The 21,688-nt window shown below is 49.3% G+C and overlaps 1 protein-coding gene across 1 annotated transcript in view; it reads left to right on the forward strand.

Moving 5' to 3' along the window:
- TMEM132D (transmembrane protein 132D) overlaps nucleotides 1-21,289 on the forward strand; it is an 825,236-nt gene extending 803,947 nt beyond the window's left edge. Inside the window, exons 6-9 of the mRNA XM_003937096.4 lie at nucleotides 9,165-9,370; nucleotides 11,840-12,113; nucleotides 14,507-14,698; nucleotides 18,132-21,289. Of these exons, the coding sequence (XP_003937145.1) occupies nucleotides 9,165-9,370; nucleotides 11,840-12,113; nucleotides 14,507-14,698; nucleotides 18,132-19,313 (1,854 nt within the window). The 3' untranslated portion in view covers nucleotides 19,314-21,289. The remainder of the gene's footprint in view (nucleotides 1-9,164; nucleotides 9,371-11,839; nucleotides 12,114-14,506; nucleotides 14,699-18,131) is intronic.
- The last annotated feature ends 399 nt before the right edge of the window (nucleotides 21,290-21,688 follow it).

The following is a 21,688-nucleotide window of genomic DNA, read 5'->3' on the forward strand; positions in this document are numbered from 1 at the left end:
TTTCTTTCTTTTTTTTAATTGCATTTTAGGTTTTGGAGTACATGTGAAGAACATGCAAGATTGTTGCATAGGTACACACATGGCAGTGTCATTTGCTGCCTTCCTCCCCTTCACGAATATCTGGCATTTCTCCTCATGCTATCTCTCCCCACCTCCCCACGCCCCTGTCCCTCCCCCATTTCCCCCCAACATACCCCAGTGTGTAGTGCTCCCCTCCCTGTGTCCATGTGTTCTCATTGTTCAACACCTGCCTATGAGTGAGAACATGCGGTGTTTGATTTTCTGCTCTTGTGTCAGTTTGCTGAGAATGATGGTTTCCAGGTTCATCCATGTCCGTACAAAGAACACAAACTCATCATTTTTTATGGCTGCATAGTATTCCATGGTGTATATGTGCCGCATTTTCCCTGTCCAGCCTATCATTGATGGGCATTTGGGTTGGTTTCAGGTCTTTGCTATTGTAAACAGTGCTGCAATGAACATTCATCTGCATGTATCATTTCTCCTATGAATCTGCCTTTTGTGAGTGGATTTTTTCAGCAAAACTTCAGAGGGTAGAGGGAAGATTTCCTTTAGTCTTCTGCATGTGGCCAATAGAACTTCATAGAAGTCTGAGGTTTCTGGTGCCAGGTCATGGAAAACATTCCACCTATGTATGTTCCTGGGACACTAGTCCCCAGATACCTCCTCACAGGGAAGCCAGGCCAGATTGAGACTTTCTGCATTGGAAGCTCTCCATAGAACCAGCAAAACGGCTCATCAGAGTCCCTCAGCCTCAGCTGTCTCATCTGTCAGATACAGCCAATACTTTCATTCACTCAAGAAAAGATTATCGAGGCCTTATTACATGCCAAGCATTGCTAGAAAATAGAATTGGGCTGCATGATATTTTAAAGTAAACTTTGTCCCCAGAAAGAGAAGTTTGGAATATTCACTACCATCCTCAGCTGACTGCACTACATCAGTCAGACATAAAAACCCACGGCGGGAATTCTCTGAACTGACCTCAGATCACCATGAGGCACGACCTGGCAGCCAACCCATCAGACTCTCAGACGCTCTCCAAGTCTTCTGCAACTTGCAGGGGTCACCTTGACCTTCAGTGACCTAATGAAAGTGGGTTTGGCCACATGTGGTGGCTCACCCCTGTATTCCCAACACTTTGGGAGGCCAGGGTGGGCGGGTCACTCGAGATCTGGAGTTACCAGCCTGGCCAACATGGTGAAACTCCATCTCTACTAAAAATACAGAAAATTAGCAGGGGCTGGTGGTGGGCACCTGTAATTCCAACTACTCTGGAGGCTGAAGTGGAAGAATCACTTGAACCCAGGAGGCAGAGGTTGCAGAGAGCCAAGATAGCGCCACTGCACTCCAGCCTGGGCAACATAGTAAGACTCTGTCTCAAAAAACATAATAATAATAAAATAAAAGTAAAGTGGGTTTGACTCCTACTTTTAATGGAATATAATATCTATCTTTTCCAGTATCTTACAGATTTATGCCAAGGTGGGATCAAACATAGAAAGAAAAAGTTTTCCCAGGCTGGGCGTGCTAGCTCACGCCTGTAATCCCACCACTTTGGGAGGCCGAGGTGGGCGGATCACAAGGTTAAGAGATTGAGACCAGCCTGGCCAACATGGTGAAACCCTATCTCTACTAAAGGAGGTGGCATGTGCCTGTAGTCCCAGTTAGGAGGCTGAGGTAGAAAAATCGCTTGAACCCCAGGGGCGGAGGCTGTGATGAGCTAAGATCGAGTCACTGCACTCCAGCCTGGGTGACAGAGCAAGACTCCATCTTAAAGAAAAAAAAAAAGAAAAAGAAAAAGAACAAGGTTTCCTAAACTGCGTCTTGCCGAGAAGTCCTCTACTCATTCATTTTCCTGCAGACTGGACAGAGCCATCTGGAGGTGGAATTGGGCTGATATTCAACATGGCCACCATGTAAATGGCAGTTGCTGCTGATGGGCTGAAAGGCCCCCATGTGGCCCCTCAATCTGGCCTGGCTTCCCCGAGAGGAGGTATCTGGGGCACTAGTGTCCCAGGAACATACATAGGTGGAAGGTTTTTCATGACCTGGCACCAGAAACCTCAGACTTCTATCAAATTATATTGGCCACGTGCAGAAGACTAAAGGATATCTTCCCTCTACCCTCTGAAGTTTTGCTGAAAAATCACTCACAAAAGGCAGATTCATAGGAGAAATGGTGTACAAATCAATTAGCGTGCGTGGAGAGAAAGCCACAGTGTTGTTACCCCCGACCTGACACAATAGGGTGTACAGGTGGTATGTACCCTTCTTCTTAGGGGAAAGGAAGATGGAAACGTGTGGATGGTTTTAGAGGGGTAGGAAATGATTTTTAGAGAAATTCAATGGGCTTGAAGAATGGACGGCGGCCTGGGGCAAAGTCTGTAGGGTCTACACGGCGGGAAATGGTTTGTAACAGAAGGCTGTCCAGCGGTGTTGACAGACTTCCAGCTTTTTTCCTGCAATATTAATTCAGTGGATAAAGACTCAGGGACAGCACCAGAGGCCCTTGTTTTCTTCTGGTGGGGTCTGGACTTTAGGCAGATAAGGGAACCTCAGAGAACTTCATCCCGTGCTGTAAGGGCGACAGAGGACTGAGAGAGGGTTGGAGGGTGATGGTGGGAAGGTCAAAGAGACCTTGAGCAGCTGCCTCAGCTCAGCAGGACCACAGCGCATATTTTGAGATGTCGGTTTCTGAGCCCTAACACCAGCAACTCACTCAGGCCAGCCCAGATTCAAGGCGAGGGGATTAGACTCCACCTCTTTAGTGGAGACGTAACAGGGTCACTTTGGAGAGGACGTCAGCAGGCAGGAGAGACTGTGGTGGCCATCTTTGGAAAATGCAGTCTGCCACATACGGTCACCTCCCAGAGTCTCAAAGTTCTTTACCTAGAAAAACAGGAGATGCCATACCAGCAGCCTGCCGGGGCTGTCGTGAAGGACCGTGGGGTCAGTGGAGTTTAAATACTGCTTTATCTTACTGTAAGATTCACTTCTTGGTGGAGACCCTAGAGAAACGGGCATTTGTGCACAAGCAGGTGGGCACAGGGACGTTTGTCACTGTGTGGTTTGAAAAAGCAAAATCCGTGAGGATGCAAGCCCTGCGATCCATTTCATCAGCATTTCTAGCATTCATATGAATTTTGATGCCTGGTTGTTCCAGCAGCACTTTCTGGAAAGGCTGTCAAAGACTTTTCCTTCGTTGAGTTGCCTTTGCTCCTTTGTCGAGCATCAGTTGAGTGCATTTACGCAGGTCTGTTTCTGGGCTCTGTTTTCTGTCCCATTCGTCCATTTCTGTGTTGTTTCACAAACGCCACATTGTCTTGGCTATTCGAGCTTTCTAGGAAGTCTTGAACCTGAGTCATGTCAGTCCTCTGATTTTATTCTTCTGGGTTCCATCCTCACAAAAATTAACTTACAGTGGGCTACAGAACTAAATGTGAAGATGCAAGACGATAAAATTCCTGGAAGATAACATGGAGAAAGTCTAGATATTGTGTTTGGTGATGGCTTTACAGATACAACACCAAAGGTGCTATCCATGAAAGAAAGAATTGATAATCTGAACTTTATTAAAATTAAACACTTCTGCATATGCAGTTTTTGTTTGCGAATACAAGCTTTCAACTTGAAGGACACCAGAATGACACCCAAAAGATGTGTTTTTGACATTAGAATTATGTTGAGTTAAAGGTAATTAATAAGAAGCAGAGGCAGGAAAGCTCTCTCTACCGTCTCCTCTCCGACCTAAAAAGATGATACAAACTCTCCTTTTCTGGAGATGATTCTAGACTATGATTAGCCCAGAGTTGACACGAGATAAAAAATGTGCAAACAAATCTGTCTCCATCAGTTTCCCCCGTATCTTTACCTTCCTGTAGTTTCTCAGCCATTGGAGGCCTAAGGCCATTTCCTTTCGCTGTGATTTCTCTATAAAATTATTGTTCTTTGTGGAAGATGCTACATACACCCAGATTTTAGTCATCTCTTTGAATTACTCATTCCTAAGTTTCTTCCATGGATATAGGCAATGTAAATGTTAACTTTATGTTTTTCTAAAAAGGAAAAATTTCCGTGCATTTACAGAGTCCCCTCGTCTGTCTAACAGAGAGTCTAAAAGCTGTGTCACGGAGCTTAATCGAATACATTTACAAACAGGGCTTAGAATACCGGTTCTTCCCATGGCCACAGGGAGGGAAACATCACACACGGGGCCTGTTGGGGGTTGGGGGGACTCGGGGAGGGGTAGGTAGCAGGGGGTGGGGGGATTGGGGAGGGATAGCATTAGGAGAAATACCTAATGTAGATGACAGGGGATGGATGCAGCTAACCACCACCATGGCACGTGTACACCTATGTGACAATCCTGCACGATCTGCACATGTGCCCAGAACTTAAAGTATAATTTAAAAATTAAAAATTAAAAAAAAATACTGGTTCTCAACTGGGGGTGCTGGTGCTGCCCGGGGTTCTTTAGCAATGTCTGGAGTCATTGCTGGCCATCCTGCTGGGGAGGGGGATGCTGCTGGCATCGGAGGTGGAGGCTGGGGGTGTCGCTCAGCAGCCTACACTGCCCCGAACAGCCTCCGACAGCAAAGAACCCTCCATCCCCAAATGTGGACAGGGCAGGGGCTGAGAACCCAGGCCGGGACCAGCACCTGGCACGTGGCAAGAGCAGCTTGGGTGGACTGTTATTAAAATGATTTCCTCTCAGACCGCTCATCAGTGACTGTGAGAACACAGGCATGATCTCACAACCCAGGCCACATGGTGGACAGTTTTGAGGACAAAGAAAAGGGAACATTCACGGAATGCATTATTTCCTCTGACCCAGGAAAGGACTGAAAGTGGAAATTTGAGGTTGTGTAAAAATGTTCTGTTTTCATTTAAAAATAACAGAGCTTCCTGGGAATTTGAATTTCTGATTTCAGAAGAAAATAGGCTATAGAATATAGACTATATACGGAATCTTCTGGTATAGATGATTCCAAAAACACCAGAATATACCTGTTCTGTGTCATAACTAAGAGGTTGACATGGAAAGAGACTCAGATTTTCTTCCAGAAAGTGCCATCGCTCAGCTGCGAGGAGTGCTCGCAGCAGACAGCCCCCAGTGCTTAGTTCCCTGAGGGTCCCTGTGTTTTGAGCTGAGTCCTGCTCTCTTTCGGGTAGCCCCAGCTATTACCAGAGATGGTGGTTCAAGGGTCTGCCCACTTTCACCAAAGCAGGGCTCTTCCTCGGGCCCCCACTCTGCTCCAGACCGCTCAGAAATGCTGTCAGGTCTTCCTCACTGCCATCCTCGGTGCCATTCCACTGCCTTCCTCACATGCCTTCCTCCTTCATGGATATTACAGCCTCATGGACCTTCTGTCTCATCCTCTGCTCCCCAGAGACCTCACAATCCCACTGTGGCATGCGACGGATATGACGGTAGACCCTGGACCCAAAACGTCCTGGATTCTAATCCCAGGTCCGAGGCGTCCCAGCTGAGTGAACGTTAGCAAATTCACTCATCATGCCTCAGCTTCTCATCTTCACAGTGGGGACTGTAATCATGCCAACCTTGCTGGGTTACTGTCGGAATCACTCAAGTCAGCGCAGGCGCATACCCGGGAAGGTTGCCAGGTGGACAGTTGTGCGCGATGCCAGCTCTAACACCTCTGATCTGTGAAGCCCCAATGAGGAGCTGGCTCTCCCGAGTTTCCAACTACTCTCCACTACATGCACGCAGGCAGCTCTCTCCTGGAATAGGGAAACGGGCCCTCGGGATTGAAGAGCTGACTGACTGTACTTGTCTGCACAGTTGACTGCATAGTCTCCTAGGCTTCCCATAAAAAATTCCAAGGACCAGGTGGCTTACACACAGAGCTTTATTTTCCCACAGTCCCCGATGCCAGAAGTCAGAGATGGGGTCTCCGCAGGTTTGGTTTCTTCCTGGCCTGGGGGCAGCCGCTTCCCACTGTGGCCTTTCCCCTATGCATCACTGGTGTCTCTCTGCATGGCTGAGTGTCCTGATCTCTTCTTCTTAAAAGAACACCAGGCCGGGTGCTGTGGCTCATGCCTGTAATCCCAGCAATTTGGGAGGCTAAGGCTGGTGGATCACCTGAGGTCAGGAGTTTGCGACCAGCCTGGCCAACATGGCGAAACCCTGTCTCTACTAAAAATACAAAAATTAGCAGGGCATGGTGGCACTCACCTGTAGTTCCTGCTGCTCGGGAGGCATGAAAATCGCTTGAGCCTAGGAGGCGGAGGCAAGGCTGCAGTGAGCCAAGATTGTGCCAGTGCACTCCAGCCTGGGTGACAGAGGGAGACTCCATCTCAAAAACAAAAGAAAAAGACGACAATGGGCAGATCGCGTTAGGGCCTGTGATGGTGACCTCATTTTTACTTAACCACCCCTTTAAAGACCCCGCCTCAAAATACAGTCAGATTCATTTGAATTTAGGGAGGGAACCAAATTCAGCCCACAATAGGCTCAAGCTGGCTCTTTCCCTCTGTACATGGAGCGGCCCTGCTGACCCAAAGTCCATCTGCACCATGTCCCTGCCCCCTGCCATAGCACGTCCTCCTCCAGTGCATCCACTTAAAACTTGCTTATCTCTTGGCAGAAAAGTGTGTGTTGTACATTAACAGGTAGTCCTGACTTATGGAACGTTGTTTCCCAATGAATAAGCCTAGTATAATGAGCCTAAATTCTCCTCTGATTAATTAGCCCCGTGTGGCAGCCCCTCATGGCGATAGGACACTAAGCATCAATGTTCTTATCTGGAAAATGGGGGTAAAGGTACCATCTAATGGATATATTGTGAGGATTCAGCAGAATAAGTTATTGACACTCAGTACAGTACCTTGCCTGTAGCAAACAATAAATATTACCCACTACTATTACTGTTTCCACTATTATTAATGTTACATATAGAGAGAAACATAGTTTTACTCTTGTTGCCCAGGCTGGAGTGCAATGGCATGAGCTCAGCTCATTGCAACTTCAGCATCCTGAGCTCAAGCGATTCTCCTGCCTCAACCTCCCAAGTAGCTGGGATTACAGGTGCCACCATGCCCAGGTATTTTTTTTTATTTTATTTTTAGTAGAGGTAGAGATGGGCTTTCACCATGTTGGCCAGGCTGGTCATGAACTCCTGACTTCAGGTGACCCACATTTTTAATCCAAGACAGAGACCAAGCACAAAAAGGCACTACCTAACTTGAGAATTGGAGGCAAGCATTCCTGTAAGATGTCTACTTCTGCCAAGTTTGAGGGGAGAGAAAAGAGAATTTCAACATCCTTCGCTTTAGTTCTTAAAAAAAAGAGAGAGAAATATTAGAAGAACATAAATTTTACCAAGAATGTTGGTGATATTTAAATAAGATTTAAATTCATACAGGATTTAAACAGCAAAGAAAGAAATGGCATTAAATTCACATAAGTGCTGGATTCTGCACACTGGAGTCAGAAATATTAACCATATCCCCATAACGGAACAGTGCGACTGGCTGGAAATGGATTACAAAAGGGGTTCAAGAGTTTTAATAGATCATCCCTTCAAACCATCAGCATTGTAAAGTGGCAGTTAATAAATTATTTGACATGTACAGTTAGTCATATTTTAACGAGAAGTAATGAGCAGGTCTTGCCGGCTCACCTAGACCGTGACATTGCCCCAGTTCATCTCCCGGAAGGGCAGTTTGGAATGTTTAACAATCTAATGCAATGGACAGAGCTCTGATGGGAAGGATGGATGTCCAAATGCTGGAAGGAGCTCTGCTGCCTCCAGCTGTTGCGGGAACACATCTCAGATTTTCTCTCCAGACCAGGATGGAGTTGGGGCCAGGTCCTCTCATGGGGGACTAGGCTTGTGTCTTCCTAAGCTCAGCTAGGATCAGGAACCTGCATTCCAAGAGCCCAAGTGAGCTTAGGTAAGGTCCCCAAAGCTGAGCTGAGTTTAGAAAGGGTCCCCAGAGCCCAGGGGAACTTAGGGAAGGTCCTCAGAGCCCAGGTGAGCTTAGAAAGGGTCCTCAGAGCCCAGGTGAACTCATCTAAGGATAGGGATATGGATATCTTTGGGAGCCATTATTTAGGCTACCACACTCCCCCAAAGGCATGCCCCAATTCTTGTTTCGGATGAAAACTAATGGACTCACTGCCCCTCCCCGGGGAAGCTGGGAGACAGGACAAGGGAACAAAGTCCTTACACCGAACTTGGTTCTTCCCGTCAGCGCTGGCATGGAGGGGCCGTCTGGCGCCAGGTAGAAGTTGACAGCCTGGGCTCTGGAGCCAGATCCCCAGGGCTGAACCCTGGCACTGCCCTTCCTGGTAGAGAATCACAGGCAGGCTCCCCTACTCCCAACTTCCTCAGCTGGAATATGGGAACGGCAGTGGTGCCTAGCGTTGTGGTTGTTCTGAGGGTGAAATGAATCCACATATTTGGATTCCCTAAAAGGCAGAGCCTGAGACGTGCACCTGAGAGCAGGTGATTTATTTGGGGAAGGAACTCCGGATGCAGAATGAGGGAGTGAACAGCAAGATGGGACACATTTTGAAAAACAGCAGGAGGTGCATTGTTGAGCTAGCTCACGTGGTGGCAACTTCTGTGAAATCCTTTTGAGCCTCTCTAGGGAACTCTGCAGGATGGGGCTCAGAATCCATCCCCGTGCCTGAGACGGAAAGTGGTCTGCATATGCTCTGTTGAGGACGTGCTCAGGATGCACCTGCATGGGATTGAAGAGAGTAGGATGGGAAGAGGAGAGGCTAAGCAAGGTCAGCTTTGGGTGCAGCAACAGCCAGCTCCACGAGGAGGTCTTAAGACCTAAGGGCAGCTCCACGAGGAGGTCTTAAGACCTAAGGGCAGTCTTCTACGGAAGACGTGGGATGAGTCGTCAGCAACACACTTGCAGCCCCTGGGGAGGAGTGCACCAACCCAGCCACAGGGACCCCAGGAATCCCAGGTAGGCTCAGAGAGCACCTATCATAACATCTGCTATGCTCAAAAGCAACAGCCAGTATCTACTCCACACCTGGACCTCCTCCCCACAGTAAGTGGTCTCCACCAGCCAGGGTGTTTCCGTTTCCTCCTCCTTGGGCCATGTGACACGATGAAGGCTCACCGTCCCCTCCCCATTTCTCTCTCCCCTCTTTACAGGTCTCTGACAGATGTGACTATGTCTTTGTCAATGGGAAAGAAATGAAAGGAAAGGTGAACGTGGTGGTGAACTTCACCTACCAGCACCTGAGCAGCCCCTTGGAGATGACAGTGTGGGTGCCCCGGCTTCCGCTGCAGATCGAGGTCTCGGACACCGAGCTCAATCAGATCAAGGGCTGGAGAGTGCCCATCGTCTCCAGCAGGAGGTGGGTGTTCCCCTCAAACTTCACGGCAGGCTAAGAAGGAAGTGTACGGGGTGGTAAATTCGCACATGGCTGGGTCTGCTCTGTGTTAGCTCCATTCTCTATCAGCATTTCTCGGGAGGTTCCAGGCTTCCATCCTCTCTTCTTTGCAACTCCAGCAGAGAGTGGCTCCTCTCCTTCCCACCCATGTCAGCAAAGTCCTGAATTTCAGTCAGATCCTCACTGGGATTTTGTACCCTTCCTTATCTAGTTACTATAGCCAAGTCTCTTGGACATACTGCATAGCTGGCTGGACTCCACCAGCTGGAGCCAGAGGAGCTGGAGGGGGAGGTGGACCAAGGCTGGATGAATGGACAAATTCCAGAAGAAGGGAAAATTGATGCCAGAAAGAAGGCACCGGATGTTCCTTGGAAGGACATCTGACAGGGTCAGCCAGATCTGAGCTGCCTCTCTGTGCTTCAGTGCAGAAGCTCTGAGCTCTCTGCCTGGTGAAACGAGGTCTGAGGTTGCCCACTGAGTGTCTGATACATTACCTCCACGGTGTTTGGTACAGCCCCAGGGGTCTCCACCATCTACCATTAGGCAACCACGCGAGTACTACGTGAAGAGGGTGGTAGGAGCCAGGCTCTTCATTCACAGACTGTCATCTCAGAGAAATCGTGTGTAAGAATTCATGCATTAGGGACATGTTGATTGCTAAAAGTAAGTACGTGCAGCAGAAGGAGACAAGGAAATATTCCGGGAGTCTGTGTACTCAGCAGGGGGTGGAGAATTGGCGCTTATCTGAGGAATAACGTCTATTCCTCTTCTTGCAAGCTCATTCCTTTAGTCCTGTGACCCCTGGGAGAAGTGACGCTTCAAGGACAAAGCCTGTGGGTCTCGTGGACAGCTGGGAGCTGGCTTCCACAATGATCTTTCTCGGTTGTTGGGGTTTCTGGTGTTGAGTTGGGAGTGTGGATTAGAGAGTGGCCACTGGTGCTGCAGAGGGAAGAAGCTGGAGGGGAAGATTCACCAAAGACCTGGCTGAGTCTGACCGCGGTGCATCCCAGGTGCAGTCACAGCTCCTGATTCAGACATGGCAGCAGAGTGAATGTGACAGGGAGCAGCTGCTGTGCTGATGGAGACCGAGGTGGTGCCAGCAAAGGGCTGACTGCACGAGGGGCCAGATGTGGAGGGAGCAGCTGCCCTCTGTCTCCTTCCAACCACCCCGGCCTTCTCTGCTATACTTATCATATTGGCCTCACCTTTGGTTAAACATTCACCCTCGTTGTATGCTGGGGTACAGAGCCACACCATTGATCCCTGACTGTCACGTGAGCTAGCCATTCTGTCTAACACAGTGGCTTATCCCAAAGCTTAGTGGTCTAAAAATTATCCCTAGAATTAATATGGCTTAAAAGAACAACATGTGGGCCAGGCATGGTGACTCATGCCTGTAGTCCCAGCACTGAGGCTGAGGCAGGCAGACGGCTTAAGCCCAGGAGTTCGAGACCAGCCTGGGCAACATAGCGAGACCACATCTCTACACAAAATTTTACAAATCAGCCAGGCATGGTGGCTCGCACCATAGTCCCAAGTATTCAGGATGCTGGAGTGGAAGGATTGCTTGAGTTCAGGAGTTTGAGGCTGCAGTGAGCTGAAATTGCACCACTGCACTCCGGCCTGGGTAACAGAGCAAGGCCCTGCTGCAAAAAGAAAGAAAAAACAACATGCATTATCTCACCGTTCCGCGGATCTGGAATCCAGGCACGGCTGAGCTGGGTCTTCTGAGCAGGGCCTCTGCCAGGCTCAACCCACGTGTCAGTGGGGCTGGGGTCCCGTCTCAAGGCTCACTCGCGCAGGTGCCGGCTGGTCTCAGCTCCTCGCTGGTGCTGGCCAGAGGTCACTCTGTTTCTAGCTGGGTGGAGACCTCCACAGAGCGGCTCGCAGTGTGCAGTTTGCTTCATCAGAGCCAGCAATTGAGAAGAACCAAGGAATGACAACACAAGCGAGACAGAAATCACGGGCTTTTCAAGTCTAGCCACGAAAGGGACCAGCCAATCACTTTGCCATAACTTTTTCATTGGACAAAAGAAACTATGTCCAGCCCACACTCAAGGGGAGGGGTTTACACGAAGCAGACACCAGGAGGTGAGAGGGTCGCTGGAAACAGCTGAAACCCCAGGAGGTGAGAGGGTCACTGGAAACAGCTGAAACCCCAGGAGGTGAGAGGGTCACTGGAAACAGCTGAAACCCCAGGAGGCGAGAGGGTCACTGGAAACAGCTGAAACTCTGCTTGCCGCACCCATCATGCTGATGGCTCAGTGCTCAGGCCAGTGCTGTGGTATCTGAATGTCACCCCTGCATGTCTGCCTGAGAACCCCTTGAAGGCTCATGGCTTCCTTCCCTCTGCAGCCCCCACCAGGCTCCACCAGTCCTCCTTCTAGAGGATCAACAAGTAACTGTCTGCGAACTGCACTGCCTCTTTCACAGGCCCGCCGGGGACAGTGAGGAAGAGGAGGACGATGAGAGGAGGGGCCGCGGCTGCACCCTGCAGTACCAGCACGCCATGGTGCGGGTCCTCACGCAGTTCGTGGCTGAGGCGGCCAGCCCTGGGGGACACCTGGCCCACCTGCTGGGCTCCGACTGGCAAGTGGACATCACGGAGCTGATAAATGACTTCGTGCAGGTGGAGGAGCCCAGGATCGCCAGGCTGCAGGGTGGACAGATCCTGATGGGGCAGGAGCTTGGGATGACCACCATTCAGGTACAAAATCCCCAAAGCAAGCTCTCTCTCTCTTCCCACCTCTGCTCCGCTCAGGGGAGAATTCAGCTGTCGTCATTACTGGGAATAGTATCTAGTTTCACGATGGGTAAATTCAAAGAAATTGTCCAGTAAACAATACAAGTGATGCCAGCTGGGCACAGTGGCTCACACTTGTAATCCCAACACTTTGGGAGGCCGAGGCAGGCAGATCACCTGACCTCAGTAGTTTGAGATTGGCCTGGGTAACATGACTGGAGAGGACCAGCGGCAACACTCGGGTTTTGAAACAAACACTTTTACAAAACAGTGTTCTGGGAGGCTTGCAAGGGTTTGGTCATTTACCTCCCAGCTGAGAACAAAGCAAGTTTGTTTTCTTTCCGTACACATGTACGGGGTACAAGCACAGTTTTGTTTCCTGGACATATTGCATGTCTGCCTTGTATCCATCACCCAAATAACATACACGGGAGCCAAAGGAAGAGCTTATTCCTCAGCAGCGGCTCCATCTGCAAGTGAGGCGACTGTCTTATCAGGCAATCTGTGAGGTTTCTAAAACAGCTGTGCCTGAGGAATCATTATAACTGAGACTAGATTGGATCATGGGAGATTTAAAACACATCCATTCTAGAAAAGTGGCTGGTATATATAAAACTTCATTCTATCCAAGGAGGAAAACCAATGGATTTGGGCTGTAGACCAGGAGTCACGTGCTCAGATGAGCTCTAAAAGCTCAGAAGCTGCCATCAGTGAAGAGAATAGGCTGGGTGTGAGCTGAAAGACGGCAGCTGATTTTGCTGAGTGTTAGAGAGACAACAGGGAGTGGGGAGGCCTGTGGAAAAGGGGCAAGCTGTTACTCACAGCCAAAGGCTGCCGATAAGAAATGTCCACTGCAGCCACATGTGACAATTTTCCAGAAAAGCTGGAATTCTGTGTTTTTATATGAACCCTGGCTCTCTAAATGGTCATTAATTCTATTTTAAAATATAATTTGTGTCAGATAAAACATATCTGCCTCATAGATGCGAGCCTGCAACCTCCAAAACTGACTAAGAAGTTGAAAGACCTGAATCCCTTCCGTAAATCTATAGGCTTGACTGACACTGATGCCCAGAAACTCACAGTGAGATGAGAATTCGGTATTCACATCTTCCCTTAAGTGATAATTTCGGTGCAGAGAGGAAGAGACAGACCGTTCTGAAATCAGGTGTGAGGGGAGAGGAAGCGAGCCAGCTTCTCACACAGTAGACACGGACACTGGTTTGTGGAGGCATCTAGTCCTGCGAGCCTTGGTTCTCTCTTTCTCACTGCATCCTCCTGAGTCATAAATTCACCTGTCCACTTTCCTCTGGGGACACATCTCTCATGCTAGCTGCCATTTAAATTATCACAATCAGACCAGAAAGTGAAGGTGGCATTTGGTTAGAAATAAGGAGCTTTGATTCCTGGTCTTAAAGCATCCTGGCAAAAGTGCTGTCTTGACATACATCATAGATATCACCAAAAACGTGAAAGGAGAAACAGTTCGAGAAAGCAGAACAGAGGGTGAAGCCCATGCCTTCCAGGAGGCGGAGTTACACGCAGCCATGAGTCTAGGACAGCTCTTCATTGTTTGGGCGGAAGCGAGAGGAGGAAGAGGTGATGCCACAGAAGTTCCTCAAAGGCAGATTTCCTGTTCAGGGTCTAAATTGCACACAAGCCTCATTTCCCAGGTCATTCCAGGCATCCAGAGGAGAAATGAGGCTTGGAGTTCTTGGCCTCAGCTGTAGACACTTACAACCTATGTTTATCAGAACATGGCCGACCGTATCACACATCATCAGGCATCACGCACAGTTGTACAGTGGGGTCTCCAGTGACACGCAGGACTGAAGGGAGCCAGCAGGCTCCACCTGCTAGTTGCTTATTGGTTTCCCACATGCAAGAGAGAAAGCTATCAACATATAACCATACACCCAACCCATTGTTCACTGATAGGAAGGCTTTGAAAAACCAAATCATTTAAGTAAAATAATGTCAAACAAAATACACACTAAAGAGTAGAGATATGATCTGCGCTGTAGAAGAATCATAAAGTTAACAGTCAAATGATGTCAGTTCCTCCTGTCCAGGATGGAGCACGGTGGGAAATGGAGCTGAACTGTGGGGTGTGGGGAGCGGGGGCAAGCCCTCTCTGCCCACTCCTTCACACCACCTGTTACGCAAAATTGCATTACATTTTCTCAAGCAAAATACTTGATTTGGCAGGCGGTATCAGTGGGAAAGACATGTTCTCGTTCATTCTGGCTCACGTGTTGCCCTGTCGCCACCTGCACACCGGGCGCCTCCTCCTGAGACTGGAGGAAGTGCCCGGACCACAGAAAGCCTTTCCTTGTCATGTCGCTTCTGCCCTCCAGATCCTGTCTCCTCTGTCAGACACCATCCTGGCTGAAAAGACCATCACTGTACTGGACGAGAAGGTGACCATCACGGACCTCGGGGTGCAGCTGGTGACGGGGCTGTCGCTGTCCTTGCAGCTCAGCCCAGGAAGCAACAGGGCCATCTTTGCCACTGCAGTGGCTCAGGAACTTCTGCAGAGGCCCAAACAGGTATGGAGGAGGGCTTCAGACACACCTCAGCGGGGCTCCCACACCAAGTGGGTCACACACCAGGCAGGTACCACACCAGGCGGGCCCCACAATACAGTGGGATCACATATCGGGTGTTTCTCCACCTGCAAGAGGAGCTTCAGAAGCAGATGACTGCTCTGCGTCATGTTTCCCAGCTCCCCTGTGCAGAGATGAATGAAATGTATACATACATAAGGGCTGCAACATTAAAAAACTGGGAAGCCACCACGGGGCAGGAGCCCCAGAGGAAAGGCCCGCCCCTCATCCATCACCGTGCAAGTGCGTGCAGGTGGTCACCTGTGCTGTCCACACCCTTCCTGCTTCCACGTGGGCGTGAGGGCACATGCAGGCTGACAGCAGGTGCACAGCCTGCTGCCAAGGTCCTGCTGGAGCGGAGGCTGCCAGACCTGCTGAGTCTGTGAGGTGCCCGTGGCGGGAGATCGCTTTCACACCATCTTTGTTCAGCTCAAGGCAGAAACAGAGAACTCATGGTGATGTCAGTTGGGATTTTCCTTTACTCTATTTGGAACCAGTGTAAGCTAATAGAGTGTGTTGTGTGTGTTTGTGTGTTTTATGTATGTGTGCATGTGTGTCTATGTATATGTGTTATTTATGTTTTTGCTTTGTGTGTCTATGTGCATGTGTGTATATGTGTCTTGTGTATTTTGTGTTTTGGGTTGTATAGGAACCTGTGTGCATGTATATGTATATGTGTGTTCTGAATGTATTGTGTGATTGCACGTATCTGTGTGCTGTGTGCCTATATATGTCGTGTTTTTGCTTTATGTGTGCCTATGTGTATGCATGTGTGTATATGTGTCTTGTGTATTTTGTGTTGTGTGTTTGTGTTGTATAGGAACCTGTGTGCGTGTATATGTGTATGTATGTTGTGACTGTATTGTGTATAGGTATGCAGTCTGTGTTGTATGTATGCATTGTCTACGTGTGTTGTATGTATGCACATGTATGTCTGTTGTGGGTCTATGTTTTTGCTTTGTGTCTACATGCACGTGTGTCTTGTGTCAGTATTGTGTTTTATGTGTTGTATAGGTGCCAGTGTGTGTGTCTAAGTGTATGTGTATGTTGTGAATGTATTATAGTTGTGTATGTGTGTGGTGAATGTGTTTGTGTGTGGATACAATGGCTTACAAAGGGGACTTTTACAGAGGACCTTTGAATGTAGTCAGTTCTCCTTCATTAGAAGTGGATAAACTTTTTTTAAAACACAGGGAGTTGGGTGAACTTTGCTGAGCACAGTGGAAAATGAAGCTGAACTGTGGGGTGTATGTGGGGGTACCAAGCCCTATCTGCCCACTTCTTCACACCACCTCACTGTTACGCAAAATTGTGTAACAACAAAACTCAGTGGTTGCAGGTGGTTAGTTCTTTGTGCCCATGAAAAGGGATCCTCCTCCCACAGGCAGCTGGAAGCCTCCAGCCCGTATGGGACATTGTTTGGCCACTTCCCTTCTGGATCAGAAACTCTCCTGCGCACTCCTCCTCAGCAGGTGAGGTACCAGGCCCGCTCTGCCTGTGTGCAGCAGCTGTGGCTGTGACCATGTTCAAGGAGGCCTGAGCGCCACACTGGACCTGCCAAGGGGCACAAAGAGCCTCCCCACTTGCCCAGCCTGCACCTGTCACGCCATGCTTCCCTCTCAGGCACGCACTAATCTCCTCGTTCTTATGCAACAGTCTTTGTTTGCAGAGTTTTGGATTAGAAAACACTTGAAAGTGGATGATCCCAATAACAGATACAAATTCTTGGCCAAAGCGAACCTCCTTTTTCTCAAGGAAGGATGCCAGTCAAGAGGCATGTTACAGATAGCAATGAAGAAATAACCTGAGGCTTTTCTCGCTCTTGTGGGAGATAACATCCGCTGGCCGCCAGCGAGGCGTTAAGGAAGGGATAAGATGCAGCTAGAAGAAGGCCAGAGGGCTAATCCGCTCCTGCCATGTAGAGCTAAGCACGCCACCCTGAGATGTCCTCCTAGACGGTGTGCAGGGCTCTTACTCCTCACATGCAGCTTGGCCCTGGCAGAGGTGGTTTCAGGAAATCCGCTGTGCATTTGAATGCTCTGCTGAGATTTCGTGGTGGATGGAGAGAACCCGATCAGTATCACATCCAGTGACCTTTGCTTATACATAATCCATCAGAGGGCTTCATTCCCTAATTTTATATCAGCCCCCACTACACATCTTCCCAAGCCTAACTTCTTCAGTCTTGTTTTTCTAATTTCAAGTTTGAGAGGGAAAGAGAAAGAAGAAAGGGGAGAGAGAGAGAGAGAGAGAGAGAGAGAAGGGAGGGAGGGAGGGAGAGAGAGAGAGAGAGAGAGAGAGAGAGAGAGAGAGAGAGAGAGAGAGAGAGATGCTGGCCAGCTAGCATTGCTGAGATTGATGGCTCTAATGGCAGCAGCTGTCTCATTCCAATCCACTGTAGCTGTGGCCCAGCGGGCAGGGTCATGGGCCGCCATCCGGAACTTGGGTGGAGCAGGTTCTCTGAGAGGGAGGGAGGAGGGAAGAAGCGACGGATGTGCCACTGCGCTGTCAAGCATAATGACATCTTCACCAAAATTAAAGGCTTGCATAAAATTGGAGGTTATCTCCAACGATCTGCCTGGTCAAACTATTTGCAAAGAAAGTTGGTCTAAATCAACAGAGTGAAAAAAAGCGGGAGATTTGAGAGGTGCACAAACCTTAGCTCTGGCTGCTTTTTGGTCTTCCAGTTTCCTCTAGTTGGGCTGGGTGGAGGGTGGGGTGGCGGAAGAGAAGACTCTCCAATCAAGATGCTTCTTCCTCTCCGGCGGTCAGGCTTAACTCCTCCCTCCAAGCCAAGGTACAGAGACCAGGCCAGAGCTCTGCTGCAGACCCAGAAAAGGTAGGGTTGGCAGAACCACAGCCTGTAGCCCTGCTGTGGGGCCTTGTCTAGATTAGAGGCTTTCATCTGTATTGCCAGTAATCAGTGGAGACTCGGTATTGCAACTTAAAAATTATGTAATAAACATTTTTCATTTGAATGTGTAGCACTCGTACGTGATCCCACTAACCAGTAATTTCCTTTGTCGTGCAATTTATTACTGTTCAGAAGTCGATTCCGAACAGCCCAAGGGCTCATCTTCCTTTTAACACCTTCAGGAGGGGGAAAAAAAAAAAAAGAAAGAAAGAAAGAAAAGCAAATCTTCGAATGGAGTGTTAAACCCTGGCCCTGTTGTCATTTTGTTGTATTTTGCTTTTGCCTCGTTATGAGAATGTTTTCTTTTATACTCTTGGTACTTATCACTTATTTCTACCTGTTTGAAACGTTTGTCTTGTTTTCATAGCAATATTTTGGCCATAGTATATCTACTGTGCTAAGACTTAGGGCTCAATGAGTTTTTTGGCCCATTTTGATTAACTCACGTATTTTTCTCCATAGGAAGCAGCCATCAGTTGCTGGGTCCAGTTCAGTGATGGCTCAGTCACACCCTTGGATATTTACGACGGGAAAGACTTCTCCTTGATGGCCACATCCTTGGATGAGAAGGTGGTCTCCATCCACCAAGACCCCAAATTCAAGTGGCCTATAATTGCTGCGGAAGCTGAAGGACAAGGCGCCCTGGTGAAGGTGGAAATGGTTATTAGTGAATCCTGCCAGAAATCCAAGAGGAAGAGTGTGTTAGCTGTGGGAACAGCAAACATCAAAGTCAAATTTGGCCAGAACGATGCTAACCCCAACACCAGCGACAGCAGACACACAGGGCCAGGGGTTCACCTGGAAAACAATGTCAGTGACAGACGGCCCAAAAAACCCCTGCAGGAATGGGGGAGCCAAGAAGGACAGTACTATGGCAGTTCTTCCATGGGGCTCATGGAGGGACGGGGCCCCACGACAGACAGGTCCCTCCTGCAGAAGAAAGGCCGGGAAAGCCTTTTGGATGACGACAGCCACTGGCAGACCGTCCCCAGTGACCTCACCAGCTTCCCAGCGCAGGTGGACCTCCCCAGAAGCGATGGAGAAATGGATGGGAATGACCTCATGCAGGCGTCCAAAGGGCTGAGCGACCTAGAAATTGGGATGTATGCTCTGTTGGGCGTCTTCTGTTTGGCCATTTTGGTCTTCTTGATAAACTGTGTGACCTTTGCACTAAAATACAGACACAAACAGGTTCCCTTCGAGGAGCAGGAAGGGATGAGTCACTCCCACGACTGGGTTGGGTTGAGAAACCAGACTGAGCTGCTGGAGAATCGCATCAACTTTGCCTCCTCTCAAGATGAGCAGATCACTGCCGTTGACAGGGGCTTGGATTTCGAGGAGAGTAAATATCTCCTCAGCACAAACTCCCAGAAGGGCATCAACGGGCAGCTGTTCAAACCTTTGGGGCCCATCATCATCGATGGGAAAGATCAGAAAAGCGAGCCTCCGACCTCCCCTACCTCAAAAAGGAAAAGGGTGAAATTCACCACCTTCACCGCCGTGTCCTCGGACGACGAGTGCCCCACCAGGAACTCCGTGGTGATGAGTAGCGAGGATGACATTAAGTGGGTTTGCCAGGACCTGGATCCCGGGGACTGCACCGAGCTGCACAGCTACATGGAAAGGTTCCACGAAGACGTGTAAGCCGGACACACACAGACGTTGGGCCTCACTCACCTTTCAGCCTTTAATTCCAGGACGTGTAGCAACGGTGTCCCCGGAGAGACATCAAGCAGCAGGACAGGAGGATGGCACCGTCGGCAGAGCCTCAGCCAGCCACCCCGGCCCGGCATCGACGCCCACGTCCCAGCCTACGGCGTCTTGCTGAAGAGGTTATCATGCATGGCAAGATTTCTAAAACTGGAGTCAAACACAAGCTCTGAATCACTGAGCGTCTGAGTTTCCAGGAAAGAACAGCCTCTCTCTCTCTCTCTGTAATCAAAACAATTTGGATGTTGTAAAATCCACATGGCTCCAGTATTCAATACTGCAGACCATGGAAGAAAAGCGCAACTCAGGTGGGGCATCCGTGGGTCAGTGGGAGGCGGCGGAGCCAGGCAGCCCAGTGCCGCCGTCGGCCGTCGCTGTCTCTCAAAGTCTGGGCCACAGCTGGCTCAGGTCGTGGACAGGCCAAGGCGGTGGCTGACAAGGACTGAAAGGGAACATGTGGGCCACTAGGCCACAAATGCCTTTGTAACTACAGGCCAAGGACAAAGGCATGGACGCAAATCCTCTGAGCCCTTCAGAGCACTTCTCTATTTGTAAACTAAGGATACTGGGCATAGAATTTGAATCAGGTTCAGAGAACCAGGCTCTTTTTATTCATAGCAAGTTCACGATGGTTCCATTTGTATTCCTCCACTGCATCGCCACCCTCCCCAAAGCCGCTGGTCACGTGTGGGTGGGGGAGGGAGAGGGCAGTTTCTAGTATTTGCTGAGTCTTTTTCACCCCCTGGGTTTTGTGTCAACTCCCAAGTGACATTCTATAAAGAAGCTCCCCCGACCCACCTGGGTGAACATCCCACGCTGTCAATCTGTGAAGAGGCTGGTCTCGGGGCATGGGTAGTATGTACACACAGTGAATTCCACACCAGGGCATATATGTTCCGTTGCCTTTCTAGAAAAAAACAAGAGCCACTTGGGACGGGTCTTTCACTGTTTATGGCAGATCTCCCATCCAAGAATATGCCCTCGAGGTTGTTGAGACAAACCTGGATGCCGGTGTGGAATGTGCAGGGCGTGCGGAGTTGGGGGGTTCTGGGTGCGAAAGCAGTGGGTCCAGCACGCTCCCAGACAGCACAGGCTTCTTCGCCTTGGAGGTGGGAAGCGGTGGGGGCCTTGGTTCGTGTGGCGGAGATACAGGTTTGCTTGATCCGGCCGTCAGCCCCAAAAGGTTTAGTGTCGCTTAAGATCAGCATGACTCTGGAGATCCCTGAATCCCCTCATTTGCCAAGCCTGTGAAGGGAGACATCAGAGAATTCCTGCCCCATGTCACACTCACTCCAAGGTAGAGAATGGTGTGTTGGAGGATTGCCAGATATGATCCTCTGAAATATGGTCGGGGACAGGGGGTAGCAGGCAGAAGAGGCTGTGCTGTTTAATGCATCTTCCATTTTTCCTTCTGTCATTTTATTTCTCTCTCTCTGCTCTTTAGATGTGTTCCAGTCTCTCTCCCCCTCCGAACCTCTCTCCTGGCTTCCTTTCTGTGTCTGCGTCTTCCTTCCTTCTCCTCTCCACAGAACTGAGTTCCCTTTAGATCACGTGTCAGTTGCACCTGTTTATGCTTCCAGCCTTAGCCCTCTCCCCTGCAATCGCGGTGCTATCAGTTTGCTCTTGAGACTGGGGTTTCTGCAGCCGGTAAGTCACCTGCTCCTGTCCACAAGTTTGCTTACCTTGTTTGGCTGGATGATTAAGCTGTCACCCCTTGTCGATGGGACTCCTCTGCTTTCAGTAGCATCCTCGTATTTCTTTCCATTCTTACCTGTGTCACGTTCCGTTGAATACTGCAGCCGCTGCCCACGCCCAAATCCACCCACGTGTAGAATGTACTGTAGATTATAAGAATGTAATATATATTTATAAACTTACTGACTGTAAACATAAAGTTTGCGTTCAGTGGCTCGTGGCTGTCTTGTGTCTTTCTACACGTTGACCCCCTCCGAGAGGCTGGCATCCATTGCAAATAGCTCTGCAAATGCTGTGGCTTTAAATGAAATGCAGATTTAAGGATCCCGGCACAATCCAGTTACACCCTTACATCGTGTAACACTGCTCTCTGCATTGAGGGGATGTTGACGCATGAGGACAAAGTGCATTGTGCACTCATTGTCTCCTTCGGGACCTGAAAGGATTTGCAAATAAATCACACGTGCAATTCTCTCCTAAAAGCCTGCTGACTGATGGCGGTAAGTGGAAACTGTGGCAGGCAAGCATGTATTCCAGCCTCCCTTTGGGCTAGAGTGAGGAAAGCTGTCCTTTCTTTGGGTCTCCAGTGTACATACATGCAGTAACACTGGGCT

Source organism: Saimiri boliviensis, chromosome 7 (assembly GCF_048565385.1).
Source record: "Saimiri boliviensis isolate mSaiBol1 chromosome 7, mSaiBol1.pri, whole genome shotgun sequence".
In the NCBI taxonomy this organism is placed as follows: Eukaryota; Metazoa; Chordata; class Mammalia; order Primates; family Cebidae; genus Saimiri; species Saimiri boliviensis.